At 33.5% G+C, this 23,549-nt stretch overlaps 1 protein-coding gene across 1 annotated transcript; it reads right to left on the bottom strand.

Annotated features, from left to right (window-relative positions):
* Positions 1-21,338: 21,338 nt before the first annotated feature.
* LOC141701525 (protein phosphatase 2C 51-like) lies at positions 21,339-23,323 on the bottom strand. The gene is made up of 3 exons (XM_074505154.1): positions 22,681-23,323; positions 22,127-22,232; positions 21,339-21,845 (listed from the first exon to the last, which is right to left on the bottom strand). Exons 1-3 carry the CDS (start codon positions 23,230-23,232, stop codon positions 21,508-21,510), a joined length of 996 nt encoding a protein of 331 aa, XP_074361255.1. The 5' UTR covers positions 23,233-23,323; the 3' UTR covers positions 21,339-21,507.
* Positions 23,324-23,549: the final 226 nt, after the last annotated feature.

Here is a 23,549-nt window from a genome sequence, read left to right as displayed (position 1 = left end):
GATAAAGTGAGTGTAGTTTGAGTAAGTAGTGGATGTAGTTGATTTTTATATTATTAAATTTTTACTATTTTTGGTAAATTTGAAATGTATACAATTGAATGGGACATCCAAAAAAGGAAAGTGTATAGAAATGAATGGGACAATGGGAGTACATGCCAAAATAATATCATCTCTTTTAGTGACAATTTTGAAACTGCAAAAAGATTATAATTTTTTTTCTCGACTACAACCAAAGTTGCTAGTACCTTTTAATATTCCAAAAATGCCAGTTAATGAAAAAAATGTCTATCTCATTTTAAATCTAATAACTATATTTAATAATCATGCCAAGATGTAAGATTTACATAACGGATCTATATCGCAAAACTAAAAAAAAATTAAAAATGAGTAATGTGGAATATGAACTCTTAAATTTATCATATTAAGAGTAGGAAGTTTGATGTATCTCATATTGTGCAATAGATTTATTTGACTTGACATATTTAATTTGTAAAAAAACAATATTTCTTAATTAGTTTTACGATTATTTTAAGTATGGACATACTTAACATCGATCTGATACAAGTGTAGTTTAGACATGCAATATAGTTTTAGAAAAATATGTTTTATGGGGTTCCAGAAATAGAGTGAACAAGTTATGTTTGGATACTTTTTCTTGTAGGAAATAATCCTCTATATATAGGTTTAACCTTCAATGTCTCCCCCCATAATATGTTACTGCCTAGAATTATTAATCAATTTTACAATCACTATAATTAATACTTTTATTTGTAACTCCTTTTCATTAGTCACTAAACAAATATATGTAACTCACATATATTTAATTCCATTTCTTATTTAAAAATGACAGTATTAATTGTAAATACTGAATTCCGCATAGAGTAGACTAGCATTTGCTTCAAAAAATATAAAAATTATCAATAATATTAATAACAATAACAATAACAAATAATAATAATAATAATAATAATTTCACATCAATGTGTAATACTAATGTTATCGAAGTTGAATCATTTGCTAAAGTAGGTTTCCAACATTCTAGTAAAAAAATTGTGATATTAAATCAACATTGTTAGGTAATGAATCACACACGGGGTGAATGTATTTTTGTTTTTTCTACTTTTCTTGAATATTTAAGGTGGTGAACAAAGTAAATTAAATCTTGTAGTGAACTGTGTTAATACTGAAATTAAACAAGAACAGTAGACACAGATCTTTCAAAACTCACTTAATTTTATATTAAAATTAAGTATGTTTTGCTACAAAATTTCTAGGCTCTTTGTTGATAAAGAGCTTAGCTTCTTCCTTAAGTGAATACAAGATTTGTCTTATCTAAATTGTTACTCCTTGCAAAGCATCCAGTGTTTACTTTATAGAATAGTAAACACTGGTTATTACACAGCATGAAACAACATGTACTAAACCCTATTTATAGATAATCAAATCTTTCTATTTCTGGCTTAATGTATCTTGCTAATCTTGCACACCTGTGACTTTACTCAACCAGTTAATCTTGACCTTTCATCTTGTACTCTTCAAGCTGCTTTTGTAGACTTGTCAATCCAAGTTTGAGTTTGAACTAGTCTGCACATACTTTGAGTTTTACCTCGAGATCTCCAGTTTGGTATATAGAGAACTTGACATCTCGATAAGTATAATGATCTATTGAGATCTCTCATTACTCTATAATTATTTTGACTTGTAGAGGCCTTTGAATTCTCTATAAGAGAATTTAGCTTGTCGAGGTCTCTCATCTTCATGTCTCACTTTGACTTATCGATATCTCTGAGTTCTCTAGTGACTAATTGACTTGTCGATAACTCAGAGTTCTCTAGTGATATTTGACTTGTCGATATCTCAGAGTTCTCTAGTGAAATTTGACTTGTCGATATCTCTGAGTTCTCTAGTGAAATTTGACTTGTCGATATCTCTGAGTTCTCTAGTGAAGAAATGACTTGTCGATATCTCCAATCTTCATGTCTTCAATTTGACTTGTCGATATCTCTGAGTTCTCTAGTAGCTTTCATGACTCCTCTATAAGTCATTATGGACTTCTCGAATAACTTTTCTATAACATTAATATGTGACTTGTAGAGATCTTGACTTAGAACATTTTTCTTAATACAGATTTATTCAACTCCAAGTTTCTTCATAATTCTTCTAAGGCATGATCTTCTTGATCTTCTTTCAGATAGAATTCTTAGGCTTGATACTGTTTATAGAAAAAGACTTCAGTCTGCTCTTTGACATTTTTACAGACTTTAAATGTTATAATACAAAATGCAAACTAAGATTACATACAACTTACTTAGGGTTGTCAATTTGACTTGGTATTGTTATAGTAAAGACATGTCTTGCACAACAATCTCCCCCAATTTGTGAGAGATGCCTTAGGACACAAATCATGTATGTTAACAAGACTAACCCCCAAGCTTCATGGCAAATAAGACTAATACATAAAAATTGACAAAATTGTAGCATTTATACATTAGGTGATTTACAGAGTTTAAATAGTTACAAGCATCAGGTAAAGACTATTTTGCTTCTGTTTCTTCTCTAATGAGATCCTTTAAATAAACAAGAATTTCAAGTTCTTCTATGATTAATGTCTCGCTTAGAGCTTCCACAAGTTTAAGTCTATCTGCCTTTGGATAACCATTTAAAAATCAATCCTAATCTTGTGAATTTTCCAGCTTTGATATTTAGAAATTTTCCATCTTTAAAAATTCTGCTCATTCCTTTGGTCTTGAGTTCTTCTAATCTTTTCATGTACATTTCATTTCAATCTCCTCATTATATTTCCTTATCCTCTCCTCAGATTCATCTTTATTCCTTGCTCTTCTTTCCTCCCTTTCAATCAACCATTCAGCTAAAACAGATCTCCATGCTCTTGTAGCAGTATCCTTATCCTTAAATAAGCTTATCACTCTTTAATTTTGTGGGAGAGAGAGTGTCCATACAAGGTACAGCCTAGAAATGTGAAGTATCCATCTTCATAGTAGATTCTCACTTCCCTTAGAGTAACAACCCAGACTCTAACTATTTCCTCAGCTAGTTGTTGAAAATAGTCTTCATCTGAAATGCACCATTTAAAGGTAGAAAATCATTCTGCTTGAAATATTCCAGATGGCCCTTGCAGTGACTTCAATTTTTTCAGTAGGCTTAGCCATCTTAGGTTTTCTCCCAACAGACTTGAAATGTGTTTTGGTGATGGCTTGACAGAAGGTAGGTTTGTGATTTCTGAGAGATGTTTGGCCTGTGGTGATTGTATTTTTAGAAATGTGTTAGCAGTTTGTTTGTATAGGAATTTAGGCTTAGAGGTTTTAAGGTGGTGTATGTGATTGTGGAGTTGATAGTTTTGTGAAGGTTGAGCTAGATTTGTTTGGATTTTTAGGGTTTGATGTGGTCTGAGTCATCTTGTCTCTTCTGGCTTCTCCTCTCACTTCCTATTCTTCTTATCATCATCTTTCTTCTCTCTTGCGTCTTATCCTGCTATCAGTTGCCTTGGAGGTTGACTTGGATTTGAGCCAGAAGGTTTTTGATCATCTTTCTGCTCATCATCATCCAAGTTATCCTTATTGATTTGAGTTTTAGGCAAGTTAGCTTCTGATTTCTTAGATACCTCTTCAACAACTTAATCATTTCTTCATCCTCAATAGATTTTGTTTTTCTTGGACTCACCTCAGTTTTCAGAATCATGATAAGCTTTTTGTTGGCCATGACATACTGTTGGGAATCTGAAAGTGTTTTGAAATGTTTGATGTAGGACAGATGTATGCAACTCCCTTGCTTGGTTGTAGGTAGCTTCAGGAAAAGCAGCCACTTGAGCATTTGTTCAATGAGTTAGCAAGAGAGTGCTATCATGAATCAATATTTCTGGCATTTGCTTATCAGAATGTCCAACTCAGATGCTCTCCTAGAGATAAGAATAGTTTGAGGGACACCTGCATACACCTGTCTACCCCTGAGTCATTTATGTTGACCACAATCCTCTTCCTCCTAAAAGTTGTCTTTTTGTTACCAAGATCACCCTTATTGAGTTTATTGTCATGTCCAAGGCCTTTCTTGTAGGTGAAGAAATTATTATTGAGAGAAGCCCTGAGAGCCTTGCGCAATTCATCAAATTCCCTTGCTCAGACTTGGTCTCTTAGCTGCCCTAATGAGCCTCTCCATACCAATATCTACTTCTTGAATTATGCTCTTTTCAGCAGCTTGGACATTTTGAGTAGATGATCTTGATCTTGAGTAGCCTAAGCCTCAATCTCCCCCTTAGTCTTGTGTGGCAGGCATGAGAAGGGGAGGTAGGGATTTCGGCCTCACAGCTTCAGGAAGTGCCAGGAATGGGATGTTTAGCTTACCCATGATGGCTCCCAAAGCACGAAATTTTGCATTTGTAGGTGCTTGTGGGAGTCCACCAAGCTTAATGTCAGCTGTGACTCTTCACACAGTATAGTGAGAGCATGTACCTGAGCTGTGAGCTGGTCATTTGAAGGTTTGCAGAGTGTTGACTTGACCTTGAAGTGCTTGGATTTGAATATTTATAGAGGTTAGAGCAGGTTTGATGAGAGCTGATAGATGTTAGGGAGCCAAAGTTTGCTTCATAGCCTTGTTTGATTCCATTCATAAGCAAAGTAGAAGGCTCATATCTGGTCTGATGAAGCTGGTCCAGCTTGATCTCTGTATCATTGGAATTAGTGATTTGTTGTTGGACCACTTCATGAAGAGCAATAAAAGACGTCTGAGATTTTTGACATCTTTTTTCATAGTGGTCAAATATGGTCTTTTCATTTGGTCGACAAAGTGTTGAAACTTTGAGGTGATCTGACCTGAGAAGGTATAATCTCATCCATCTTCTCATTTACCATTTTTCTGACCCTGTCTTTCATGACCAATCAATTTGAGTCTAGTGCTTTCCAAAGAGATGGAAAGCTTTGAGTTGAGCCTTGGAAACTCATTGAATGCATCATAAACATTGACCAGGAGTCAGTGCTTTAGCAGTGCTGCCTAAAAATAGTCAAAGTAATCTTCCCTGACTTAGCTAGAACACCCCCATTTCCAGATTGTAGTCCTTGTTCAGCCAAGCATCCAGTTTCCATCCTGTTCAGCTTCATTAACAATTTTGTCTATTGCTCTTGGACATCTGGTTGATAGGAGAGCATAATGGTATGTTAGTCCTGGTTAGACATATCTAAGGTCAGTAAACTATTGAGAGATTTGTGCAAGTCCTGCAAGCTGATCAACCCTGAAATCTTCCAGATTAGATAAAGGTGCAGCTTCTTGTAGCCAATTTGAAGAAGATGTGGTTGTTGAGGTTGTGATGTTGAAGGTGGGTGAGAAAGGATCAGAACCACCTGTGACTAGAGGTCACAGTTTGACTCACAATAGGTACTGTGGTTATGACAAGTTGTTGTTCCACACTAGTTGCTGGAAATCTTCAATTGAATTAGAGGGGATTGACTGGGTTACTGTCATGTGCACCTGTCTCAAACCCTTGTGCTTCTTGCAAAGCACTGTCACATGAATGTGATAAACTTGCCTCTCCCATAGCAGGGTCATTGGCAATTGTACTCCTAGCATCAACTGCTAATGCAATTTCTGCTAGGGTTTTGAGGGGAGTTTTTCCTTGAACAGGAACCTCCAATTGAATTGGAGAGGATTTAGATAACTCCCCCTCAGGAGTACTACCCTCAAACCTAACAGCTTTTGAAGGATGATTTGCACATGAAGGTGCATTTAAAACATTTATGGGGTCTTCAGTAAAAACTGATGAACCCCTCATGGTTTTGATGGTATCATCAAGGTCTACCCCACCTAGTAGCCTCTCACCATCGGATTGTAGTGTTTGAGTGGTGAGCAAGGTTTCTTGAACCAAGTCACTTGAATGAGCTTGTACTTGAGAAATGGATTCAAGTGTTGTATGTGAAGAAGATATTTGAGAGATTAAGAATTGTTGTTCAGTAGTGAGTGTTGGCAGCTCCCCATGAGTAAGTGAGGGAGCTTCAATAGATGTGCTCTCACTGTGTGTGCCATCCTTATTTCTTCTACCATACACTTGAATTTGTTTAAATGTTGGCTGTGCAGACTCTGTACAAGATGCATTGGGGAGAATGCTCTTTTTAATAGATACACCTTGTTGAGAGGATGTATCTAGAGTCTGTTTAGTCCCCATTTTTATAATTGCATCCTTTTGGGAGGATACAGAGGTGGTTTGAGTGGTCAGCTCATATTTCTTAACCTTCTTTGGTTTTCTGACCAAGGGTGACTCAGTTTGTGTTTAATCTTCACCACTCTCATCTATTACTGTGAGGGTTATCTCCTTTCTCTTCTTTTTGCTCACTTCGCCCTTTTGAGAGGATGAAGTGGTTGGTTTCCTAGCTGCTAATGGTTGTGAAGAAATAGGTTCAACATGGGTAGGTTCCTGTGGGTGTGCCTGTGTTTGTGCTTCCACAGGCTCAGGAACCATTGTTGTACTAGGTTGGCTTGCACTGGTTCTCATGTCTGGCATGGAAGAAGGGTAGGTCTTAAATCTTTCAATCATAAAAGGTGTTAACTTAAGACCCATTGGAACCTTATTCTTAGTAATAAATGATCCAAATAGAATTTTGGACACTTGCTTACAGTTTCCAATTAATGACCTATATACTCCTTCAAGCATATGTATATCATTGACTTTATGGTTAAAGCAGACATAATGAATCTAGGAAGAAGATTCCTTACCTCTTGACTCCAATAGGAATTGTTAGCCCAGTGCTCCATTTCTCCAGTATATAGTGTCCTACATTGAGCTGTTTGTTGTGAGCCATTGAGTAAACCAGTTTCTGGATAACACTAGATATGTTGTCAAACCCTGACTTCCTGCAAGTGAAATCCCTTATCACTGAATCAAACAGGAAGGACCATTCTCTCCTCAGGTGCTTCTTGTTCATGCTTGACAGATTGATCTTCTTAAAATAGTTAATGAAGTCTATAAATTCATAGAGTTAATCCTGAGTTGGAGCCTCCACCAGCTTATCAATAGGTATTCCCATGCCATATTGACATCATCCTCAAAGATCTCCACCTGTTGGCCCTTGATTGTGCAGTTATCACAATTGATAAGCCTGGTTCTCATGCACAATTGTCCTTGTTACTGTTGTGTTCCAAAAATCCCCTAACACATCCAAGTAAAGCATAAGATTAGCAGTAAGAGCCCCTACAAAGTAGGTGTCAAATAAGAACTTGACAAAAATATTTGAAAGTTTCAGGTGCTTGATTTGTATCTAAAAATGCAAGGAAGTTGGTCTCTTTGGGATGAAAGGTACAATATTGTTTGCTGCCATTGTTTTGAGTATGAATTTAGTGGGTAAGAAAATTAGTGAGAAAGGAGTGAAAACGAGAGAGAAATCGTTTTTCGAATAAAAAAGCTAGGTCACTTAGAGTTCTCGAATGTGTAAGTATGTATATGTATCGAGATGTCTGGGTATTTATAGTAAAAGCAAATGACTTGTCGAGAAGTCAAAAATAGACGTTTGGAATATACTTATCGAGAAGTCATTTTGAAATGTGAAAAACATATCGATAAGTCATTTTATCTATTCTTGTAGAGAACTAAAAATAAGCTTATCGAAATGTCAAATAAATACCCAGTTTGTCCAAAATGAACTGAATTTGATTCCAATTTTTACTTGAATCAATAAAAGTAAAATCATATAATTTTGCCAAAAGTATTTTACCAAAATAATTTATTGGATTAAATTATTTTAGTTCTGGGTTTTCTATAAGTCTAGAAATTATACTTGTAGAGAACTCTGTAAGTTATTACTTATAGAGAACTCTACAATGACTTATCGATAAGTCATAATAAAGCTTATCGAGAAGTCACTCGAGAAGTCAGTAAATTGACTTATCGAGAACTCACTCGAGAAGTCTCAAAATGACTTGTCGATAAGTCAGTTAAACTTATCGAGAACTCAGTTTTCTATATACTTTTTATCACTTTGATTCTGCCTTGTGTTGATTTTACATATTAAGGATGTAAATTAACAAATGAGCAGTTTACTTAGAATTTTGAAAATTCCAAGATGAATTTGAAGTTTGAAAATAATATGCAGAGATTTTTGAAATATTTATAATTCATATTTCAATTAATTTCCAGTTAAATCAAATAAATGTTGATTTACTAGAATTAATCTGCTGCAAAACATTAGCTGAGTTATTGCCTTAGGATGAAGAATTAAGCATTCCAATTTCACCTACAAGTCTAGTGAAAGTTGTTTCATCCAAAGGTTTAGTAAAAATATCAGCTAATTGTTTTTCTGTTGGAACAAAAATGAGCTCAATGGTACCATTTGCAACATGTTCTCTAATAAAATGGCATCTTACATCAATGTGCTTTGTTCTAGAGTGATTGATTGGATTAGCCACTATAGATATAGCACTAGTATTGTCACACATAATTGGAATTTTGTGTAACACTAGGCCATAATCCATTAGCTGATTTCTAATCCAAAGCACTTGAGCACAACTTCCTGCAGCTATGTATTATCTTCATCCAACTTTGTTGTTATAGACATTGGTGTAGATTCAGGTGAACAATCAACCATACCAAACTTTTTCAATAAATCTTTGGCATACTTAGTTTGGCTGATGAAGATTCCATCATTCCTTTGACTGACTTGAAGTACAAGAAAATAACATAATTCCCCCATCATACTCATTTCATATTCACTCTCCATAAGCCTGGAAAATCTTTGGCAAAGCTTTTCATTGGTAGAATCAAAGATGATATCATCCACATAATCTGAACTAGGATCCTATCATCACCATGCTTCTTGTAGAAGAGAGTTTTATCTATAGTGCCTTTAGTAAAACCATGTTTTAAGTAAGAATACTGACAATGTGTCATACCAAACTCTAGGTGCCAGCTTTAGTCCATATAGAACCTTGAGTAGCTTGTACACAAAATCTGGAAATTTGGATCTTCAAATCCAGGTGGCTGTTGCACATAAACTTCTTCTTCCTACTCATAATTTAGGAAGACACTTTTGACATCCATTTGATACACTTTGAAGTTTGAATAAGCAGCAAATGCTAGAAAAATCCTTATTGCTTCAAGTCTTGTAACTGGAGCAAAAGTTTCATCATAATCAATTCCTTCTTCTTGTGAGTAGCCTTTTACAACCAACATTGCCTTGTTTCTAATAACTATACCATTTTTATCCATCTTGTTCCTGAACTCTCAAACTTTTTCTTTCAAACTGATTCAGCTCTTCCTGCATAGCAGATATCCAATCAGGATCCATTAAAGCTTCTTCATTTTTCTTAGGCTCTACTTGAGACAGAAAGCATGCATGTAGGCACTCATTAGCAGTTGCACTTCTAGTTCTCACACCAGCAGTTGGATCACCAATAATTGCTTCTCTAGTGTGACTTCTATCCCACTTTTTTGTGTGAGTTTATCAACTGGTGCCTTCATCTTTTTCTTCATTATTTGTATGACTGGTAGATTCTTCTTCTCTATCTCCCCCTGAGTTTGTGCTATCAAATTCAGGTGTATGAGATGAGTTTCTATTTTCATGATTTTCATGTTCAATAGTCTCTTCATTCATCATTTGTTGTGCATTGACTTCATCTTCTTCATCAGAATCACTGTTAATGTTGAGGTTTTCAAATGCATGGACTTTAGCTTCATTTTCATCAAGGCATTCCAAGCATGGACACTTTTCATCATCAAAGGTCACAATCTGTGCTCTCCATAATTTTCTTTTGATCAATTAAATAAACCTTGTAGGCAGTTCTCTCCAATGAATATCCCAGAAAAATTGCTTCAAAAACCTTTGAGTCAAATTTTCCCACATATTCACAGTTGTCTTTTAAAATGTAACACTTGCTTCCAAACACATGAAGATGCTTTACAGTAGGCTTTCTCTTAAACATGATTGAGTAAGGTGATTTTCCATGAATCTTGTTAATGAGATATATGTTTTGAGTATAGCATGCAGTGTTAACAACTTCTTCCCAAAAACTAGTTGGCAACTTGACATCTTGCAGCATTGTTCTTGCAGCTTCAACTAATGTTCTGTTCTTTCTCTCAACTACCCCATTTTGTTGAGGTGTTCTAGCAGCAGAGAATTCTTGAACAATGCCTTTGCTTTTGCAGAATTCACTCAGTGTTGTATTTCTGAATTCTGTTCCATTATCACTTCTCAATCTCTTCACACAGTTTTGATCTTCAGCCGGTTTTTCTATCTCCTTTATGTGCTCAATTATGATATGGGAGTTTCATTTTTAGAGTGCATGAACTCTACCCAAGTGTATCTTGAGAAATCATCCACCATCACAAGTGCATATTTGTTCCTTGAAATTGATAAGACATTTACAGGCCCAAACAGATTCATGTGAATTCATTGCAATGGTGCACTTATGGAATTCACAATTTTTGACTTGTGACTTGATCTTTTCATTTTTCCTTTCTGACAAGCTTCACAAACTTCAATTTGAGCAAACTCTAATTTTAGCATGTCCCTTACTAACTCTTTCTTGACCAAGGTGTTTATTGCCTTGATGTTTAGATATGAGAGTTTCTTATGCCATAAGTTGATTTGCTCTATAGATGCCTTGGTGTAGAAGCAACAAATACCATCCTCATTTGTTGAGTCCAAGTCTGCAACAAACAACCTTCCTTTCCTTGCTCCTTTCAGAGAAACTTCATTGGTTTTTTTGCTAATGAAAATACATTCTTCTTTGTCCAATAAAACTTTAAAACCTTTGTCTGCAAACTGGCTGACACTGAGAAGATTTACTTTAAGACCAGCTACCAATGCTACATCATCAATGACAATATTTCCAGAAATAATCTTTCCATATCCCATTGTGAATCCTTTGTTGTTGTCTCCAAAGGTCACCAAAGGGCCAGCCTTCTCCTCAAATTGTGATAGCAGGGCCTTATTATCTGTCATATGCCTGGAGCATCCACTGTCTATGATCCATATGACCTTCTTCATTTTGCCCTGCACATAATAAGTTTTAAGTGTGTTTAGCAACCCAAGCAGTGTTGGGCATTTTCTTCTTGTTAACGGATTTAGAAGAGGTAGAATGAGTTGTCTCGGATAAAATAGAATTCATTGACTGTTGTGTATTTTTCCTATTTGTTGTAGACCCAATTTTTGTTTCTTTGAGGTCTACTCTTAGCTTGTGGCAACTTTTCATCACTTTCAAGTTGCAAGGGATGCAATCAAACTTGTCACAAAATGAGTAGGGATCATTTGCATCAGCTTCATTGTATTTACAGGCTCCTTCAACCGGCTTGCTAACAACCTTTTTACGAAGGTGAGTTAGGTGATTCACAGAGCCACATTTCTCACATTTCTTTCTTGGAGCATCTGCAACATAAGCAAAATTGTTACTTTTGTTTATTCCAATCTTACCATTTCTATTTTTCTTCTTCTTTCTTGCATCTTCAGTTTTTGTTTCCTTGACAGGTATCTTGGAACCTTGGTTGTCTATGAGCTTCTCTTCAGTCTTGGAAGATTGTGCTATTTCTGTATTTTTCTTCTCCTTGTCTTCATCAGCAATTTCTTGCTTTATGATCAACTCCTTTTCACTGAAGTCTGTTTCACATGCTTTAAACATAGGTGAACCAACCTTTTTCAGCATAGCTGGAACATCTTCATTTTCATTTGCTTTTCCTTTTTCACCTACAACTTTCTTCTTATCGTTCAAGGCATCATAATCAAGACCAATAGCAATATTTGCATATGGCTTGTTCTTCTCATGGTATTGTCCAACCAATTCAGATACATTTCTGAAAGATTTCAACTTGACTTCATTCTTTTCTAACTTCTTCATTAACACAGCTTCAATCTCATTTGCACACTTGAGCTTGTTCTTTAGATATGCATTTTCTTGTTTCACAGCTTCAAGCTCTACCAGTAACAATTCAGTTTCTTGTTTCTCATTTTCAAGCTTCTCATTTATCTTTGTCAATCTGCTAACCTCTTCATTAGCAGCAACTATACTTGTATGAATGTGAAACATTTCTGTGCTCATCCTTTCATCAGTTTCCTTATATTGACTCACATTTAAATCAATGGTGGTAAGAGTTGGTACCTGTATTTTTTATGAGGATGACTCTCCTTGCTCCAAAGCCATAAGTGCATAATTTCCAACTTCCTCATCTTCATCATTATCAGAATCATCCCAACTCTTTCCCTCTGCAATGTAAGCTTTGTTTTGTTGTTTCTTCAAAAGAGCTTCATACTTTGCTTCTAGTTCAAGATAAGTTTTGTCTTTCTTTGCTTTCTTGGGTTTCCTGCATTCTGTAGCAAAATGTCCTAGCTCATCACAGTTATAACACCTTATTTTTGATCTGTCAACAGATCCAATTTTGTAACCATTTTTGCTATCAGATGTGTACTTCCCTTTTCCTTTCCAGCTTCTGTCTTTGTTGAATGATTGTCCTTCACCCTTGAAGAATCTTGGCTTCTTTACTCTAATGTTAGAGAACTTTCTTGCCAAATAGGTCATTGACTGATCTAGCTCATCAAGTACATCCAAGGTGTAGAATTCATCTTCTTCCAATTCCAGTATGACTTGATCCTTTGAATCATTGTTTCTTTACTCACTTGTTGAGACAACTGAAGTCTGGGATCTTGGCTCATCATTAGAGGTCTGGCTTTCATTGACAACTAGAGCACTTGAACCATCTACAACATGCCCTTGACCAGCCTCTAATGATTTCCTTTGAATCATTTCCAATTCAAATATTTTTAAGATTCCATATAAAACTTCCAGAGTTATCCTACTCAAGTCTCTCCCTTCTCTGATTGCTGAAATTTTCTGTTCCAAATGGTCAGGGAGTGTGAGCAGAAACTTCAAGTTCACTTCTTCAGCTTCATAGTATTTGTCATGCAGCTGCAAGTCATTAATCAACTTGTTAAACCTTTCAAACACATCAGTAATACTTTCTTTTGGCTTAGCCATGAAACCCTCATACTGTGAAATCAGTATCCTTTTTTGATTTGACCTAACTTCCTCAGTTCCTTCACATAATATCTCTATCTTTTCCCAGATCTGCTTAGCAGTGTCATAGTTGATAATATTATTGTACATTACATTGTCAAGCGACTCTATTAGGATCAACTGCAAGCCACTATCCAGGAAAACTTTTTCTTTCTCAGGCTCAGTGTACTCTGAAGGATCTTTAGGAACATAATGAGTTGGGATGACCATGTCACCATCTGTAAATTCCTCAATTCTAACCATAGGAGTGAAGGGCCCATTTTTGAAAATCTGAATGTATAGTGGATTGGCCATCCTGATAAAAGCAATATTTTCTTCTTCCAAAGAGTGTAGTTAGTTTTATCAAAAGTAGGGATTTTAATGCTATTGATTTTCTGTGTATTCATTCTTCCAAGATCTTGAATCTGTTTACTTTCGGATTTTGCTCTGATACCACTTGTTAGATAATGAATCACACACGGGGGGGTGAATGTATTTTTGTGTTTTTCTGCTTTTCTTGAATATTTAAGGTGGTGAACAAAGTAAATTAAATCTTGTAGTGAATTGTGTTAATACTAAAATTAAACAAATAAGAATACTGGACACAGATCTTTCAAAAATCAATTAATTTTATATTAAAATTAAGAATATTTTTCTACAAAATTTCTAGGCTCTTTGTTGATAAAGAGCTTAGCTTCTTCCTTGAGAGAATACAAGTTTTTTCTTATCTAAATTGTTACTCCTTGCAAAGCATCCAGTGTTTACTTTATAGAATAGTAAACACTAGTTATTACACAGAATGCAACAACATGTACTAAACCCTATTTATAGATAATCAAATCTATCTATTTCTGGCTTAGTGTATCTTGCTAATCTTGCACGCTTGTGACTTTACTCTGTCAGTTAATCTTGGCCTTTGATCTTGTACTCTTCAAGCTACTTTTGTAGACTTGTCAATCCAACTTGATTAGATTGTTTGTTGATTGTTAATCTTGGATATTGAATTGGTCTGCACTTTGTACTTTGAGTTTTACCTCGAGATCTCCAGTTTGGTATATAGAGAACTTGACATCTCGATAAGTATAATGACCTATCGAGATCTCTCATTACTCTATAATTGTTTTGACTTGTAGAGGTCTTTGAATTCTCTATAAGAGAATTTAGCTTGTCGAGGTCTCTCATCTTCATGTCTTCACTTTGGCTTATGGATATCTATGAGTTCTCTAGTGACTAATTAACTTGTCGATAACTCAGAGTTCTCTAGTGATATTTGACTTGTAGATATCTCAGAGTTCTCTAGTTATATTTGACTTGTCGATATCTCAGGGTTCTCTAGTAAAATTTGACATGTCGATATCTCTGAGTTCTCTAGTGAAATTTGACTTGTCGATATCTCTGAGTTATCTAGTGAAATTTGACTTATCGATTTAGAACATTTTTCTCAAAACAGATTTATTCAACTCCAAGCTTCTTCATAATTCTTCTAAGGCATGATCTTCTTGATCTTCTTTCAGATAAAATTCTTAGGCTTGATACTGTTTACAGAAAAAGACTCCATTCTGCTCTTTGACATTTTTACAGACTTTAAATGTTAATAATACAAAATGCAAACTAAGATTACAATACAACTTACTTAGGTTGTCAATTTGACTTAGTCTTGTTATAGTACATGCATGTCTTGCACAATAAACATTAATAAAACTATTTTTAATTTAAAGGTCGAATTATTATATATGTACTTATATAATTTTATATAATATATAATAAATAAACTTGCGTTGGAGTGTGATTTGAACCACACTATTCTGATATCAAACCGCAACATGTACCGTACCGCGCGGTTAATCAAAAATTCAAACCGCGACCGTACCGTGAGAATTAAAAACCATTTTTCGTAGTACAGTGTGGGCTATTTTTTGCGATTTGATGATCACCCCTAGGCATCATCATTATTCTTATTAGAGTAAACTTACAAATTGGTGAATGAATTTTAAACAATTTTGCACATCATTAATCTTACTGAAAGTAAATTAAAAATTGGTTAATAAATTTTATCCAATTTTATAGTTTCATGGCTGGAGTTTGAAATATCCAATTTTACAGTTACATGACTGGAGTTTAAAATATCCAATTTTACAGTTACATGGCTGGAGTTGAAATTGCAATATGTTGGCCAAATATTGCGTATATAAATTATAAAATTTAAATTTCGATCACTAAAATGTAAAACGGGATAAAGTTCAACCACCATTTTGTAACGTACTCTTCTTATTTTATGTGGATTTACTCGAAAGCCATATATATCACTAGTTGGGGAAAAAAGATCCAAAATATTGTGTTGTAAAAATGGATCAAAATAACACTACAAGGCGCGTAAAAGGCTATTAGTTGGGGAAGAAAAGTCCAAAATATTGTACTTATTGTGAGACTCAAACGCTATATAAAATGATGTTTACGGGGAAAGGCTACTTTTTGTTGTCTTTTAGACATTTACAAAAATTAAAATTTTAAATGGAGAATTTTTAACACTTAAACTAGTTAAATTTGGGTCTAAAATTTAAATTAGAGTTTGATTATTAGGGCCCTAAACCGTAGATTAAATTTGGGTTTAGACTCGGCTCTAACCCTTAAATCAATTTAATATTTCAAATCTAAATTGGGATTGGTGAATCCCTAAAATGTTATAAATTGTTAAATTAATCGTATCTTTTATTCAATTTTTTAATATTTTTTATAACTCAAAAGGAATTATTAAACCCTGAAAAATTAAAAATTATCAAATTAAGGTACACCTTTAAATTTAAAAATGATTGTAAAAAACGTAACATAAAATGATGTTTCTGGTCCCAAAATAACATACAATAAGAAGCTCAAAATAAAAATAAATAAAATAAAACTAAACACAAAACGCAAAACGCTACAATTTGTGCATTAAAAAAATACAATACTATCGTGCAGCCAAAACAGGCTTATTTTGATTTGTTTTCAAAATGCTACTTTATGTACTTTCTAGATCCCCGTCAATTGTTATCGTTTCTCAGAGAGTGTCCAACACGAATTTTAAGATGAATATAAAATATAGTTCTATAATTTATTTATTTTTAAAATTCTTTTTCTGAATAAAAATAGAAAGTTTAAACTTGTATTCGGAAAAAAAAGAATTTTTTTTAAGAAAAAGTTATAGAACTAAACTTTTTATTCATCTTAAAATACGTGTCGAACACTCACTTAGAAAAATGATAATAATTGGGAGGGACGAAGGAAAAACGTGCTATTTTGTACTCCCTCCGTCCCTCCCAAATGTTTACATTTGGGTTGGACACGGAATTTAAGAAAAATGATAAAGTAGTGGAGGAAAGTTAAAAAAGTGAGTAAAGTAGTGTGACCGATTAATATTATATGTATAAAGTGGGTATAGTGGAGAGAAGTAGTGGATATAATTATTTTAAAAATTATAAAAATTTTACTATTTTTGGAAAATTTTGAAATGTATATAATTGGAAGGGACATTTCAAAAAGAAAAGTGTAAACAAATGGGATGGATAGAGGGAGTATCATTTATTCAAATTATGTCATTTTGAAATTTTATCTCCAAATTATATCATTTTGGTCATTTCTCGCGCTTTAGTTATGTCAACACTAACGACAAGACTGCAACTAAAAAACTAGCGTTAATTGGGTTGAGAAGTGTGACATTGAGTGTGTGTCTGTACATACACCGAAAGCTTTGCAACTAATGCCACCCTAACCAGGTTATAGTAAGAGCAAGTTCAATGGATCTCTTTATCCATTATTCAAGAAACTTATAATATCGTAGCCGCTCATGGTTATTTTGGCCGATTGGAGTTTGAGTTTGAGTGATAATAGCGACAGATGAGTAAGTTGCACCTCCTTTTCCAACAGGTTTAACCGGCTTAAGCCAAAATATAAAGAGTATGTTAAAAAAGTTAACTCCAATAAATTTCTAGTAATTTTTTTATTTTAAAAATCTATTCTCTCATTTATTTCAAGAGCAAGTCTAACAGGTTTTTAAGTCTTAACCCACTATTTATAAATATTATAAATAATTAGTTATTAAAAAGATAAAATATGTGCATCCCAACAGTAATTCTTAAATCAACCCTTTATTTATTATTTTATAATTGTAAGTACATTAAAGTTCTAAAAGAATAAAAAATTTGGGAGAGAAAAAGGAAATGAAGAGATTATTTTATTATAAAATATAAATTAAGAGTGAGTTGTGACTTTTAAAAATAAAAAAGAAAGAGGGGCTCTTCGCGTTTTAAGAAATCACTAAAAATTCAGTTTGAATTTCATTTTCATTCTTTTTCTTTATATTTTGACTTAAGAGCTTAATAGAGAATTTATGCTCCAAAAGTCACTCTATAGCTATTAACTCTTTTTCTTGATAAAATATTAATTTTTGTTCCACACCCAAATTTTGAATATACTAAGACGAAAAAAATATATAGTTTCAAGATGCTCAGAGGCGGACCGTTGAAGGGGGGTGGGCTCCAGCCCAGGTCAAAGTCCAGCGGACCCTTAAGTATATAAGCCCTCAATAAAATCCAGCCCACCTAGGAAAAAGAAATAATCAGCTCTGTAATTATGTTGTCTATTTATAAATGAGATCCAAATGATATTTAGGGCTCGGCCCATAAATTTGTATAGATGAACCCAATATAAATTTGTTCAAAATCATCAAACTGGTTCTTTAGGATAGAATCTAATTAAACAAAATTATATTTGCAATTTAATTAGGATTTCTAATTTTCCAATTTTATATCCAGGGTTTCGATATTGATTTAGTAATAAAAATTGCAATTTTGTTTCTTATTTATGTCAATTCTTATTTTTAATATGTGGGATGGTTATAATTTAAATTTTTATCGAAATAATGTAATAGATAATTTGAAAAAAAATCTATGATGTATGTTATGATTTGCGATTTGGAGGTTCTAATTCTGGCATTTAGTTAAATGTTATTTGATGATATTAGGTTAATTTAGTTTAATAGTGGTTGAGCTTGCCTTGGAACAGAGTTAGTCTTTTTGTTGTAAACTACTGTTGTTAATATTATGATTCAGCTCATGTTTATTTTGTATTTTTAAATTATTTTGCGTTAAAAAAATTTATTTTAGCCCTGGTAGAGATTAAATCTTCGGTCCGCCCCTGAAAATGCTAGACAAATATGCTCGTCAATTTAACTACCAGAATGGTTAAAGGAAATTTGCTTTAGCAGTGTACCTTTAAGTGTGAAAAATAATTTTTTTTGGTTGAGTACTGCTACCAAACATGAAAAAAAAATCTTATTTTTCAGGTACAATTGCCAAAATACGTTTACATGAAAATAAGCAAGTATGATTAATTAATTAAGCAAGTATGATTAATATATGTAATATATTTAATTACAATTAAAATAAATTATATTTCTAAGTATGTTATCTATGTACCAAAATAATTTTAAACGAATAAATAAAGATCCTGCATCAATATATGTTAAAGAAAGTAAAAATCCTAGCAAAAAAATGTTAAAATGAGAAAATAGCAGACAACTTCGGCCAAAAAAATTCCCCCAAATCGGAAGTCTCCATGTTTTCGATTACCCCATAACCCTCTGCCAACCCTCTCAAACACCAACCTTCCGTTTCATTTTTTTCCCAAACAAGGATTGTTATATTTGAACCCCTCTCAACCCAACCCATTCCTCCCCAACCCCCAACCCCCAATCCCCAATCCAAAAGGAGTCTTAAATTTAAAAATAGTTAGTGATGCTAAAATTTGAGCTCCAAGAGATTTTTAGAGCCTCTTGTATCTCCTCAATTCTATTCTAAAAGAATCTAACTGACTCTTAACTTATATTTTATATTAAAATAATTTCTTCACTTTCTTTCTCTCTCTTCTTTTGTCCTTTTATAACTTCAATATACTTTTAATTATAAAATAATATATAAAGAGTGAGTCTAAAAATGGAGATGAACCTACATTATCTTGCTAGAAGCTAATTTTTTATATTATTTTTAAAGAGTGAGCTAAGAATCTCTTGAAATGCTCTTATTCCTTTGAGTAGATAGACAAATCGAATCACAAAGTAAAGAGACAAAATAAAGATGAGAATCTTTATGACTTTAACATCACTCGTCTGAGTAATCTAATCTATGTGTATTGATAAAAAAAAAGTTGTGGCTGGAAAACCAAACAGTATTTTTTCAAACATTACATATACCATATGTCAATGATCAAGGTGTTAGAGAATGGCACTTTCCATGATCTTATATTATTCTAACACTCCCCCTCTTTGGGACATAAATTTGCCAAAGTCCTCTGCCGGTCTGAATTTTGATACCATGTCAAGGAATCATTTACTCTAAAACCATCATAGAAGGTTCTTATATTATTCTAACACTATTATAATTAGTAGTAAAAAAAATTAATTAATATTCCAATCAAAATGCATTATTGTATCACATTATTTATCATGTCCTTAAGGAAATTTTTAGTAAACTATTTTTGTGCTCTCTAACATTATCCACAACAAAAATACATGAACCATGCAGGAATCTATACAGTACTGGTTCCTCTTCTCTGCCAATTAAGTTTGTATAAAAATTGTTATTCTTGAAGGAGGAGAATAGTTGGGGTACAGGTTGGTTGAATAATTTACCATTAGTTTTCACTTATTCATCTGGAAGAATAGATAAACACGAGGTCTGTGTACTCTGGGGCACCACTCTTACTCACGCGACTCCAACCGAGATTCCAGATACTGCCAATGTGGATTTGTGTGATACGGCCGTATGAGTTTTGTATGCTCTCTATATAATTGTCCACTTTTAAAAAGATTACTCATATTAAAAACTTTAACATTATTAAAAAAGTTATACTGTATAAGTTATCATATTTATTGCATTAACTACAACATTGTTTATGATAAAGAATTAATCTTGAAAATAGAAATTAGTGATATAATAATTGTGTGGTATAAAATTCATCTTAAAAATATAAAGTGAACTTTATAATTTGAATAGTGACATTAAAAGTGTACAATTATTTTGAAACAAAACTTTTTTTAAAAATTGGATAATTATTTTGAAACAGAGGAGTTTCATTATGTTATTATATTTGCATTCATCTGCATGCATATTTGGTTGTATATGAATGGAAGCACTCAAGAAACAGGTTTATTAATCTTGTTGTTTCTCTTTCATGGGTCATGTATTTTCTAAATATAGTGTAAAAACTGGATGTGCATTGGGAACGCAATGTCTGCTTCTTGAAAGGGTCAATTTTATCTGCTTTGGAGTTTTAATGGCCAGGGTCACTCTCTAACTATCCTCCAACTCCATCTTCCCCAATCTTCTACTAGTAATTACTACTTCACAAGAATGCAAATCCAATTTGGTGGATGAAGAGCATGTCAGTGTTATTATCAAAATATACCATAAATTTACAACCAACTATAAATTTGTGATTGTATTAGTAACATGTGTGTGTGCAGACATGCAAATGGAAAATGAAAGCACGTGATAAATTTCGACACTTATCACGTCACATCATTTTATAATTATTTTGATAACTATTTTGATATAAATTTTGAATTACTTAGAATTACTATTATCTTCAGTACTACGGCTACCTGTGCATTGTTTTACCTATCTGAATTCTGAACTAGGCAGTGGAGCTATCTTAATTCTTACTTCGAAGTTGTATATATATGTACTATCTGTGCATCAGTTTTTTCTATGTATACTATCAATGATAATTTAAAATATAGATATAGATATTTTCTCTACTAATCTGCTGTGAAGTTAGACATACGTACACAAAGTTTTGGCTTTATACGATGTTGAGAATCTACTGGTGTATATAAATAAGAGTTAAATATTCTTGTCCATCTAATGATCAACTCACACAAGTACTAAAACAATCTGATAGAGACTAATGATAACGGAAAGCATAGTATGGACTCTATCTCAAACATACCATTAATTCAGCAAAATTATCCATTTTTCGGAATTGTTATTAGCACATGTAATGTTCCGTGGACGTTAGACAGAGGCAAGTGATTGTTGCGACATCTATTATATCACTAAAAGTGCAAAAAAATTCTTCAATATGATATAGTAGTGCTAACAATCGGTTGACGATGACCATTCCCATGTTTTTTATTAGTCAAAATATTCAAGACTTCAAGCAAGAAAAGCAAGTCAGCTTCTTGACCAAATATTGATTTTACGGTCAATAAAACATATATACTAGTCATAAATCACTACGAAAAAATAATCAAAACATAGATATTTTACATCACAACACGGATTAAAGTTGAAAAACATAGATAGATTTATATTACAACAGTGGGGTAATAATTCGAAAACAGGACATAAGAGTTGCAGACTGACATGGAAATTCATAAGCACACATAGTTCACACAAGGTACACAGTAATTTAAATTTAGACGAATTTCGAGTGGACTTAGAATAGTCTTGACTCAAAGACTGACATCAACGAAAGAGCTCCCTCAAAACTCTTCTAGGCAGAAGTTTTGTGGAGTTTCTGCAGATCGATGACGATAACACTTATGTTATCTTGGCTGCCTCGCTTCATTGCTATCCTTTTAAGATTTAGTGCAGCTACAGCAGCCCGACTCTTAGGCTCATTCTCATTGCCGGGGGTTACACTAGACTTCTTCTTTGATCCTTCCTGTGATTGTCGCTGCAAACAAAATCTAACAACTTTGCATGCATCTTCATTTGACATTACGTCCCATAAACCATCACTAGCTACTATTATGAACTCATCAAGGTCGCTTCTCGCTTTCACTGTAACTTCTGCTTGAGCTACTACATATGGTTTCAAGTGCTCGTCCCCTAAATCAGGATTCAATATGATTTAAACATATATTTTTTAATAACAACAATGTAATGCAATTTCATAAATACGCTTATCAGTAATGCTGTATTCCTCAACTAATTAATTAAGTCGGGATATTTAGGTAACCATCACAAATTTTAATTACCTTTGATAATCTGTTGATTCAATAAAAATGACTAATCGGTTAAATTTTAACTTATTCTATCCTATGTTCTTATGAAAGATGACTCTTTTATATATCATTGTATTTGAAATCATAGAATTATCACTTAAGTACCAATAGATCTTGAAGTTGAAAGAACTCCTTGAACTCTTTTCCCGTTCAAGTTGACAACCACTCCACGAGAGACTTCGATCCTCTTCAACTCATCCGGTCGATCAGGCTAATCATAATTTAAAAGATTGAATCAGGCAATTCAACAAAAAGAAAATTTAAAATAAATGTAACTCAAAATGTAAATTCAATATTATAATATAATAGGTTGCTCAGTTGATGATGGCTAAAATTCTTACGAACTGGTCAGATAAAAATGTCTATGTGCATATGATCACATTGGGATAAACCGTGCACTCCAAGGATGCAATGCAACAATGTCTACAGGAGGTGTTCAAAACACAAATTTACAAACACGAACCTTATTCTCTACAAATATATGTAACTGCATCCACATATGTTTATGAAGTATAAAATCTTGTTAAAGAAAATTTTTCTTTAGAAAAAATTTATGAACACACCATGTTATGTTTACATAGTATTTATGGTACTCACTCTCTGTCTCTGGTATGAAGATAATTATTTACTAGCCTTGGACTCTAAATTTACTAACATACCTTATGATCAAAAGACAATGGCACAACAGTGGATGAACGTGAAAAAACACCTCTGGAATCTCCGCAATTAGCAACCACCAGAACCTCCTCCCCAACCACAACAACAATCGCAGTTGATCCTGTTGAACCCTCAACTCCTTCAGCAAGCACATGTTCATCCATCCTAAGAAAACTTGTGACCATTACCTTCTCCCAGTCTATAATTTTCCTTGCCTGTTTTTCAACCTCATTTTTAACCAACAGGTGTAAGTGGTCACGACAAGCCCGAGCTACTTCTGAGCCACCATGACCATCATACACACCAAAATAGTCATAATTATTTGATTCCCACATTAAAAACCCCAAGTCTACTGTCAAAGCATCCTCCATATATTTCCTTCTTCCCTTCACCGAGATACTACCATGTGAATCATAGTTCACAACTTTACCATTACCGTTTATTTGATTATCTGTATCTGGTACATTATTTGTATTCTCAGACTTATTTTGGGGCACATCAGGTGTGTTTGTGTATTCATCTTCTGAATTAACTATATCTTGGTTTCTCATCATTTCTAGATATAATTAGACTTATTTCAATGAAATTATGAGAAATAACTCAATCAATAGTACTATTAATGCATCACAATAGTACTACTGACCAACTCTGATAACGGGGAAGGGGTTAAAATGAAGAGGAAAAGAAGAGAGCTGGGAAGGGGTTAAAATGAAGAGGAAAAGACGAGAGCCATAGAATACGGACGCCTAAGATATAGGCACGTCTAAGATGATGATTACGTAGTTTTTAGAGTTTTTAATAATTGAAATTAAATACAGATAAATGTGATGTAATGTGATTCCTAACCATCCCAATAAATTTAGTTTTAATT

The sequence above is a fragment of the Apium graveolens genome, unplaced genomic scaffold (genome assembly GCF_009905375.1).
Source record: "Apium graveolens cultivar Ventura unplaced genomic scaffold, ASM990537v1 ctg3978, whole genome shotgun sequence".
In the NCBI taxonomy this organism is placed as follows: domain Eukaryota; kingdom Viridiplantae; phylum Streptophyta; class Magnoliopsida; order Apiales; family Apiaceae; genus Apium; species Apium graveolens.
The sequence above is the reverse complement of the archived record's forward strand: the minus strand, read 5'-3'. Positions and strand labels throughout refer to the sequence as shown.